This window comes from Rhinopithecus bieti, unplaced genomic scaffold, assembly GCF_001698545.2.
Source record: "Rhinopithecus bieti isolate Rb0 unplaced genomic scaffold, ASM169854v2 scaffold_13704, whole genome shotgun sequence".
Classification (NCBI taxonomy): domain Eukaryota; kingdom Metazoa; phylum Chordata; class Mammalia; order Primates; family Cercopithecidae; genus Rhinopithecus; species Rhinopithecus bieti.
The window spans coordinates 5,738,956-5,748,955 of record NW_016808231.1 but is presented as its reverse complement, the minus strand read 5'-3'; the positions used below and the strand labels follow the sequence as shown (position 1 = coordinate 5,748,955).

General features: G+C 50.2%; 1 protein-coding gene, 1 long non-coding RNA gene and 3 other non-coding genes across 6 annotated transcripts in view; 4 read left to right on the top strand and 1 right to left on the bottom strand.

The window, feature by feature from the left end:
• The first annotated feature begins 3,875 nt into the window (after positions 1-3,875).
• TRNAP-UGG (transfer RNA proline (anticodon UGG)) lies at positions 3,876-3,947 on the top strand. The gene has a single exon. It is a non-coding gene; the product is annotated as a tRNA-Pro (tRNA).
• Positions 3,948-4,184: 237 nt separating this feature from the next.
• Positions 4,185-6,695, top strand: LOC108538272 (uncharacterized). 2 transcript variants are annotated; one of them, XR_001888030.1, is made up of 4 exons: positions 4,185-4,276; positions 5,916-5,965; positions 6,148-6,227; positions 6,538-6,695. It is a non-coding gene; the product is annotated as an uncharacterized LOC108538272 (long non-coding RNA). The 2 variants fall into 2 exon arrangements; XR_001888031.1 differs by lacking the exon at positions 4,185-4,276 and adding an exon at positions 5,363-5,789.
• On the top strand, positions 5,801-5,872 carry TRNAP-AGG (transfer RNA proline (anticodon AGG)). The gene has a single exon. It is a non-coding gene; the product is annotated as a tRNA-Pro (tRNA).
• A 985-nt stretch (positions 6,696-7,680) lies between the features above and the next one.
• Positions 7,681-7,753, top strand: TRNAK-CUU (transfer RNA lysine (anticodon CUU)). The gene has a single exon. It is a non-coding gene; the product is annotated as a tRNA-Lys (tRNA).
• Positions 7,754-9,222: 1,469 nt separating this feature from the next.
• LOC108538236 (uncharacterized) overlaps positions 9,223-10,000 on the bottom strand; it is a 5,667-nt gene continuing 4,889 nt past the window's right edge. Inside the window, exon 3 of the mRNA XM_017886194.1 lies at positions 9,223-9,820. Within this exon, the coding sequence (XP_017741683.1) occupies positions 9,365-9,820 (456 nt within the window). The 3' untranslated portion in view covers positions 9,223-9,364. The remainder of the gene's footprint in view (positions 9,821-10,000) is intronic.

Genomic DNA, 10,000 nt, shown 5'->3' with positions numbered 1-10,000 from the left:
TTTTTTTTTTGATCACAGTTTCATTCTTTTGTCCAGGCTGGAGTGGCATGGCACAATCTAGGCTCAGCCGCAACCTCTGCCTCCTGGGTTCAAAGCAATTCTCCTGCCGCAGCCCCCGAGTAAGCTGAGACTACCAGGAGTATGGCCACCGACACCGTGCTAATTTGTGTAATTTTAGTGAGACGAGTTCTCACCACCTTGGCCAGGCTGGTCTGACTCCTGACCTCAAGTGACCCATCCACCTCGGCCTCCCAAAGTGCGGCCTCAAACAGGTGCGATGTTTGAACCAGACTGGGCAACATAGGAGACCTCGTCCTACAAAAAATTAAAATAAAAATAATAATAAATAAATAAATAAATTAAAATAAAATAAAACATTCATCGACCAGACATGGTGCTCATACTGTAATCCCAGACCTTTGGTGAGGTGGGAGGCCGAGGCGGGCAGATAACCTGAGGTCAGGAGTTCGAGAGCAGCCTGATCAATATGGTGAAACCCCATCTCAACAAAAATATGGAAATCAGCCAGGCATAGTGGCAAACACCTGTAATCCCAGCTACTCAGGAGAGTGAGGCAGTAGAATTGCTTGAACCCAAGAGGTGGAGGTTGCAGTGAGCTGAGATCGTGCCACTGCATTCCAGCCTAGGCGACAGAACAAAACTCCATTAAAAAAAAAAGAGTTAGTCGAGTGTGGTGACAATCACCCGTAGTCCCAGCTACTCAGGAGGCTGAAGTAGGAGGATCTCTTGAGCCCTAGAGGTGGAGGCTTGCAGCAAGCCATGTTCATGCCACTGTCCTCCAGCCTGGGTAACAAACCTTGTGTCAAAATAATAATAATAATAATAATAATAATAATAATTTGGATCTTGAATAGAGACATACACAGAGGGAAGACGGCATGAAGGCTCAGGGAGAAGACAGCTGTCCCCAAGCCAAGGAAGGAGGCCTCAGCACCAACAAACCCTGCCCATACCTAGTCTCAGACTCCAGCCTCCAGAATAGTGAGAAAATAAATTTCTGTTATTTTATCCACTCAGTCTACAGTACTGTTGTGGCGACTCTAGCAAACTAATATAGTATTATTCAATAATATTAAATATTATTTAGTCATAATTAGGAATGAATTACTGATATACGCAACAAGGATAAACCTTGAATACATTATGTTAAGTGAGAGAAGCCAGACATGAAAGGCCACTATGGTATAATTCCATTTATACGAAATGTAGAGAACAGGCAAATTCGTGGAGACGGAAAGCGTACTAGTGGTTGCCAGAAGATGGGAGGAGGGAGGAACGGAGGATTGCTAATGGGTACTGAATTGGGATGATGAAAACATTCTAGAACTAGCTAGTGGTGACTGTTGCACAATCTCATGAATATATAAAAACCACTCAATTATACATTTTAGTGAATTTTATGGTTTGTGTAGTATATCTCAATTATCAATATACTGAGTCAAAGCATATGCTAAAATTGGAGAATTCAGACATATAGCTATTCCCCACTGGCTTCTGTGGTAAGGCTATGAGATAAACTAGGCCTAGAACGGAACTGATGCTGTGGGCAGTTCAGAAAGTGGGGAAAGAAACTTTGCTAGTGAGGTGAGTGGTTTTCCATGTTTATTGGCCGTCTGTGCATGTCTCTGTGGGCGTGTGTGTGTTTGCTTTCCTTTTTCTGTGAATTACCTGTTGGTGTGCAAAGACAGCTATTCATGTGGTTCTGTAGCCAGACTTTCCAGGGCACTTCCTGGCTGTGTGAACTTGAACTACTTTCTTAACCTTTCCAGGGCTCCAGTTGTGTCATCTGTAGACATGAAGATAATGGTGTCCTCCTTGTGCATCTGTTGAAAACAGCATGAGGCCGGGTGCAATGGCTCATGCCTGTAATCCCAGCACTTTGGGAGGCCAAGGCAGGCGGATAACCTGAGGTTGGGAGTTCAAGACCAGCCTGACCAACATGGGGAAACCCTGTCTGTACTAAAAATACAAAAATTAGCCAGGCATGGTGGCACATGCCGGTAATCCCAGCTACTCAGGAGGCTGAGGCAGGAGAATTGCTTGAACCCAGGAGGCAGAGGTTGCGGTGAGCCAAGATCACACCATTGCACTCCAGCCTGGGCAAAAAAGAGCGAAACTCCACAAAAAATAAAAGAGAGAGAGAGAGAGAGAGAGAGAAAACAGCATGAGTTACCTCATGGAAACCATCACAGTCCAGTCCCTATTCAGTAACTGACAAGAATGAGCAGTTAGAATCTTGGAATCTGTTCTCAGTTTCCCTCTTTTTTTCAATTGTTTAAATTTAAAAAAAATTTTTTTAGGCAGGGTCTTACCCTGTCAGGCTGAAGGGCAGTGGCTCAGTATCCACTCACTGTAACCTCCGCCTCCTGGGTTCAAGCGATTCTAGTGCCTCAGCTTCCTGAGTAGCTGGGACTACAGGCCCGCGCCACCACACCTGGCTGATTTTTGTATTTTTAGTAGACAGCAGTCTTGCATGTTGGCCAGGCTGGTTTCGAATTCCTGGATTCAAGTGATCCACTCGCCTTGGCCTCCCAAAGCGCTGCGATTATAGGCAGGAGGTACCGCGCCCAGCCTCCTTCACTTTTCTGAGACTTCCAGAGCAGGCAATCTGTAGGACCCCGGGAGAGATGCCTGCAGGTGAGTAGACAGGGTTCTCCCTGGCCTCTTTTGAGTCTCAAGGAAGTCACTGAAGCAGTGGGCTGCCTTTTTTAACTCCTCACCCCAGCCTCCAGACACACCCATTGCACCATGTACTGCTGCTTGGGAAACTTTGTCACGGAAATCCAGTGTTTCAAGTTTCTGAGTCCCAAAACTCTTCCCATGCAAGCTCTAGGACAATCTCTTTTTCTCGGGTCTCCCCACTTCAAGGCTCAGTTGTTTTCCACCTATGCTCCTTAGGGCCAGCCCAGGGCTACACTTGTCTGACAGAGAGGCTGCAGCAAGCAGCGTTTATGCTCCATAGTCGCAGGTAAGGAAGACGAAGCCGTTTCTGCCACAGATCTTCATTGCTTTTCTTTTCTTAAATGTCTTTTTAAAATATGCCTATGTATTTGCCGGGCGCAGTGGCTCACGCCTGTAATCCCAGCACTTTGGGAGGCCGAGACGGGCGGATCACGAAGTCAGGAGATCAAGACCATCCTGGCTGACACGGCGAAACCCCGTCTCTAATAAAAAAAAATACAAAAAATTAGCCGGGCACGGTGGCAGGCACCTGTAGTCCCAGCTACTCAGGAGACTGAGGCAGGAGAATGGCGAGAACCTGGGAGGGGGAGCTTGCAGTGAGCCGAGATCACGCCACGGCACTCCAGCCGGGGCGACAGAGCGAGACTCCGTCTCAAAAAAAGCCTATATATATTTTAAAGGATTTGAAAACTGCGTAACCCAGTAATAAGCCCTTAGCTTGTAATTTAGATTGTATTTTCTTTGGATTGTCATTTGCCGTTTTAAAAACTTGGGTAAAATCTGTACATTTCCTTTGTGATTTCTGACATCACTATTCTGCCTGGAAATCCTTTTACCTTAGTAATAGGCAAATGCACCTGTATTTCATAACAGCATGACATTTAAACCACCAGTTCGTAATCTCAGCGGGTAACCTTGTTGGTTTATCCAGCAGGAGTAAAACCTACCTCGGAAATCTGAGGGTGGCCACGAACCCACAAGTCCAGATTCGCAGGTGCGCGCGCTAAAGACTGAGCTACTGGGCCGATGGAGAGCGTCTCGCTCTGCGTCAGGGGCGGAAAGACGTATCTCCCACCAATAAAACAAAACAAAACAAAACAAAACAAAACAAAACAAAACAAAACAAAACAAAACAAAACAAAAAACAAAAAAAAAAAAAAAAACGAGAAGGTGGCTCGTTGGTCTAGGGGTATGATTCTCGCTTTGGGTGCGAGAGGTCCTGGGTTCAAATCCCAGACGAGCCCGTTTTTCCTTTTCTTTTCTCCCTTTTCGCATTTTCAGCAAGGACGTGAGACTAGGAAGGCGGAGGTAGGCTCCTGTTGGCAGGGCCTCAGTGGAGACCTTCCGGGGTCCCGGGATGCAGACGGAGGGGCCTGAATCGCTGGACTTGCTGAAATGGGATCCAGCGCGGCCAACTGCTGCAACCACTGTTAAAGGAGACGACCCCGGGCAGCAGGAGGAAGTTATTTATAAGGAGGTTATTTAGAATAAGGAAGAATGCGCCGGGCTCATTGGTCGCTCCAGGGGCATAAATTTTTTCTAGGATTCGAGAGTATGGCGGCTCAAGTCCCAGGTGAGCCCTACTCCGCTTAAAATTTCAGTTTATTCGGAGAAGGGGAGAACACGGGAAGCGGGGGAGAATGGAGGGGAGTGAGTGAGAGGAGGGAGGAGGGGAAGACCATGCATCCGCGGGCAGCACTTCAGTGGGCCCTGGCGGGGTGGGGGGTCTCGGCCCCTGTCTCCATGCCCAGACCCCGGGGCCTTCCCACTGAGTGCCAAGAAATTCTCAGCTTGGATCTGGAGGGGACGGGGAGCCCCTTTTAGCCCAGATCTGCCGGATTCTCGAGAATCAGGTGAAATCTGGATACAGGACAGGGCAGAGCGACAGTAAAGGGTGCCCCGGAACCGACGCCCAACGCCTGCTGCCTCACGGGCTTCATTCTTCCTCCTCCTCACGTCCTGGGAACAGGAGGTCCCACCAGCTCCCCCCAGTGAAGGGCAAGGGGGCGGATCGCTGAATCGCCTGTGGTGGGCAGTGTGGATGGTGGCCTAAGCCGTCTTCTCCGAGGGCTCAGACATCCTGGGAGCTTGAGGCCAGGCGGGCGCTGCGGGGCTGGTTCAGTCGGTGGAGCAAACAGACTCTCAGCGTCAGCCTTTAGGGTTGGAGGCCCACGTGAGAAGTTCGCTTTCTGGGTTTTGGCTTCCCTGGGGAGAAGGGGGGACCGGAGCCGGAGAAGCGAAGGGTGCGGCGAGGTAGGGGGCCTGGTGGCTGTATTGGGGACCGTGCCGGGGGTGGTGGAGAATGAACAGGCACAAGAGACAAAGACAAACAGAGAATATGGCGGCCGCGCCTAGAGCCTCTGCCTCACTTTATTTATACTCCATAAATCCCACGTCAGCAAAATAACACAATGCAAAACAAACTTTCTGCACCCAGATGTAACCTTCTGCTTAGTTCCTTGTCTCTAAGTTCTTTCTTATTTTGTCTGCCTTCTTGGCGCCTACTAGAGTTCATTAAAAGTTCAACTAGAGATACTGTCCTTGACTACTGGAGTTCATTGAAAGTGCAACTAGCTAGAGATACTGTCCTTGAGCCTTATCTATTCTTAGCATATTATTTTCAATGGCCCCTGCATGGCTGGTGCCTCGTGCACTCGGCAGGCCTTTATTGAACACCCATTGGTGCCACGCTGAGGGACTGCAGCGTTTCCAAGGCGGGCATCCAGTGATCGCGGCTCGCAGACCCTCAGCGCAGCCGCTGCCTGCTATTGGGAGGTTCCCATGTCCTGCGGAAGCTGAAGCTCCTCACTGCTCTGCGCGCAGACGCCTAATCCCCAGCCCAGGGCCCAGTGGCGGCGGCGGGCGAGGACCCAGGGAGCTCCCGGATTGTCGGAGCGCTAGGGTTGCTCCCCGTTTTGTGCCCTGCGGAGGAGGGGCTGGGGCTCTGGGCTCCCGCCACGTCCATCCACCCTTGAAATTACCCTTTCCAGGCGGGTCTGAAATAAGAGTCTACTCACTGGGGTGCTGCTGGGTCCGCCCCTGCCGCCCCCAGGATGCTAGGACGCCCACAAAGATAACCTTAAAGTGTAAGTTGCGTGGCTTGTTGGTCTAGGGGTATGATTCTCGCTTAGGGTGCGAGAGGTCCCGGGTTCAAATCCCGAACGAGCCTGGCTTTTGGTCCGGGTGAAAAGTCGTTTCCTGCTCTTTTTTAGATTCGGCTGGGCCTACAGACCTCAGCGCTAGACATGGACGCCCTTCAAAGGTAATTTGTACAAAGGTCTTAAGCTATGTTGACGCCGCCTACTATCCCACTACCTCTTCTTAAAATTCATCTAGAGTTCTGTCACCAGTGTTGCCAGAGCCCTTTTGACAAGCTATTTGTTGTCCTTTGTTTGGTTTTTGGTGGTTTTTTGTTTTGTTTTGTTTTTTTGTTACTTCTGTCAGTGCGAACTCAAGGCACCGAAGAAGAGACAAGTCCCTATATACAATAAGAGCTGAATCTTCACAGTCAGACGCCTTAAAAGGTACAGTCTGGGACTCCCACCCACTATCCCTGGCTCTAGCAGTCACAGTCTTAACGAGAGAGGGAGCCGGACACTTAAGCAGAGGAGATGGGATATGGGCGTTTGTATCTGGGGTCCAGAGGCCTCTCCCTCCGCATGTCCCATCACACCTCACCTGCGTGTAGCCTCCTGGGGCTGCTCTGCTCCCGTGTCCTAGTTTTGGAAGGAGTACAGACTGAACCCTGGAGCCCGGGTACCTGGTCCTGAGTCCCAGCACCCACCAGGACTGGGGCCTCCTCTGATCTACTCTGAGGACAGATTCTTTTGGCAGGGACTTCATTTTTGTTTGGGACGCTGGATTTGAGAACATGCTCTCAATCAAGAATCAAAGAAATTTACAAGGAAAATGGACCCAGCACAAGGAGGCCGGATGCGGTGGTCCATGCCTGTAATCCCAGCACTTTGGGAGGCTGAGGCGGGTGAATCACCTGATGTCAGGAGTTTGAGACCATCCTGGTCAACACAATAAAACCCTGTCTCTACTAAAAATACAAAAATTAGTCCGGCATGGTGGCGGGCGCCTGTAACCCCAGCTGCTAGGGAGGTTGAGGCAGGAGAATCGCTTGAACCCCAGAGACAGAAGTTGCAGTGAGCCGAAATGGCGCCAGTGCACTCCAGCCTGCTGGGTGAGAAGGTGAGACTCCATCAAAAAAAAAAAAAGAAAAAAAAAAAAAAAAGCGAGCAAAACAAGGTATCATGAACAACTGAACAACAAGTCATCAACAGTAGGCAACAGAAGCAAAATTGCAAACATTTTAGATGCAGAGTATTAGGAAGATTGTAATACAATTATCCTTATGAAAGGCAATAAAAAAAATCTTTGACAACAGGACCTATGTAAAATGCTCTCCTTTCAACCTTCTGGTTTGAAAAAAGAACCAAATAGTTCTAGATATAAAAGCACACAGTAATGGAAATAGAACAGCTAGATGCACCTCACAGCAGGTTACAGTGCGGAGCGGCACCTGCGGGGGCTTCTGCGAGCTCCAAGTGAGCTTCAGGCATTTTGTCTGCATCTCTGAGGATGGGTTCATTTGCCGTACACACAGCAGAACTCTCCTGTTCCTGTAATTCGAGTGGCCTCAAAAAAGAGGTTGTCATTGACTCTTTCGGGTGCGTGCAGTGTGGGTATGTTTTTTCTCTTTCTGAAAGGAGGACATTTCAGCGGACGGCAAAGAATACAGATTTATGCCGGGGCGGTGTGGAAGGAGCCTCTGGCGGGTCATCCCCATTTATGGGAGATCGCAGAGTGGTGAGCGAAGTCTTACACCAGCGGGGGCATCGGTGCGGAACTGAAACTGTTGTGGGGGACCCCCAGTCGCCCTGGTTTCTGGGGCTGATTCATTATGTCACTTAGTTTCTACTATTCTCATGCCACCCCGCCATTTACTAGACATAAAGCATTCTTAAGGGAGCCCGGCTAGCTCAGTCGGTAGAGCATGAGACTCTTAATCTCAGGGTCGTGGGTTCGAGCCCCACGTTGGGCGACTTGTTTTCTTCCTTGCTACCTTGGAGTTCTGGAAACAGCCAGCGTTTAATGAACACTGCTAGGTGCCACATCGCGCTCTGTGATGGTATCTCCTCCATCATCGAATTTTGGTCCCCGCGCGCTCGCAGCAGCGAGGATTGTCCGTGAAGTGACCAAAGGCAGCACCGGGATTGGCTGGTTGCCAGCCGGAGGCAGAGGGACGGGGGTGAGTGAGAACGGAGGGGCCACAGGATGGGTATGAGGGGCGCAGGGGCCTCTCCCCACTTTGTGCGGTGCGGGGAGGTGCGCGGGCGTTGGCCCACCCGCTGTTGAATTTACCCCTTTCCAGCAAGTCTGCAATCCCAGTCTTCTCTCACTTTGCTTTCGCCGGCTTCAGCTGTATTGCTCCAAGTACTTCACCACTGCCCCAAAGAAAAGTAAATCTCTTACTACCGTGGCTCGTTGGTCTAGGGGTATGATTCTCGTTTAGAGTACTAGAGGTCCCGGATTCGAGTCCCAGAGGAGCCTTTCTGCTTATTTTTTGAGACTCTGTCGAGTCTCGCTCGGTCGCCCAGGCTGGAGTGCAGTGGCGCTATCTGGACTCAATGCAATCTCTGCCTCCCGGGTTCACGCCATTCTCCTGCGTCAGCCTCCAAGTAGCTGGGACTACAGGCACCTGCCACCATGCCCAGACAATTTTTTGTATTTGCAGTAGAGACGGAGTTTCACCTTGTTAGCCAGGATGGTCTCCATCTCCTGACCTCGTGATCCGCCTACCTCAGCCTCCCAAAGTGCTGGGATTACAGGCCTGGGTCACCGCGCCTGGCCTTTTGAGCCCTTACTTTTTCACAAAACATTTCTTTTTTGTAGAGATTTGAGAACCTCTGACAACTCTGATTTCCAAGGGAAACCCGACACCATAGGAGGGAATAAAAAGAAATGTTGAAAAGGCTCAAACTGGGTCCTGAGGTCTTTTAACTTTATTTTGTTTTTTATTTTATCGAGACCTGGGGTAGGGGGCCGGGAGGTGGGGAGAGGGTCTCCCTATGTTGCCCAGGCTGAAGCGATTACAGGCGTGAGCCACCTCGCCCGGCATCTTTTGATTTTTAATTGGAACCTTGGGGGTCCGCAGGGATCCCGGGGCAGGACACTAGGTCCAGCTCAGGGCATTAGGGGAGTAGAGTCCCTAGGAGACTTAGGCTTTCTACTGCCATGCACTTTCTTTCCTTTTTTTTTTTTTTTTTTTTTTTTTGAACAGTCTCACTCTTGTCCCCTAGGCTGGAGTGCAATGGCGCAATCTCGGCTCACTGCTACCTCCGCCTCCCAGGTTCAAGCGATTCTCCTGCCTCAGTCTCCCGAGTAGCTGGGATTACAGGCGCCCACCTCCACACCCGGCTAATGTTTGTATTTTTAGTAGACACGAGGTTTCAGTATGTTAAACAGGCTAGTCTCGAACTCCTGACTTTGTGATCCGCCCACCTCAGCCTCCCAAAGTGCTGGGATGACAGACATGAGCCACCGCCCCGGCCAACAGCTATGCACTTTCAAGTGCTCAAGTCCAGGGTTTACTCCGGTGAGACTCAACCCCTTGGTCCTGGATTTTTTTTCCTTCAATTTATAAAATATGAACTTACTGGGGGAATTTAGAATATGGATTGTATATTAGATCGTCTTGTTTCATGAGTCTCTGAGGTCCCGGAAGCTCCCTTGGTGGGATGAATATCTTGAACAGCTCCAATTCTGCTGAATTTTTACCACTGGGTAAATGACAGTCACAGTGGATTCCATGGGCCGTGTCCACGATCCTGGGGGCGTCGGTTTTGAGCAGCCACAAGGGGAGGGGTTTGTCTGGCGCTTTGCTCCCCCTCTCGCACCGAGCCTGGAAAAGCGAGGTCCTGGGTAGAATCTCCCGGGCCGCCTCCATGTCCCGGACGTTGGCCCCGCTCTGAGTCGTGGCGCTCGCCCCTGGGGTGCGGCCTTGGGGGCTGCTACGAGGGCGCTGACTTGGGCTTGCAGTTGAGCTTCTGGAGGTCCGGTGAGGTGTCTGTCCAGCGCCGTCTGAAATCTTCCTCTCGGTTACTGTGCCCTGCGGGATTTAAAAAATGTTTACAAAATTTTAAAAATATTTTTTGAGGCCGGGCGCGGTGGCTCAAGCCTGTAATCCCAGCACTTTGGGAGGCCGAGACGGGCGGATCACGAGGTCAGGAGATTGAGACCATCCTGGCTAACACGGTGAAACCCCGTCTCTACTAAAAAATACAAAAAA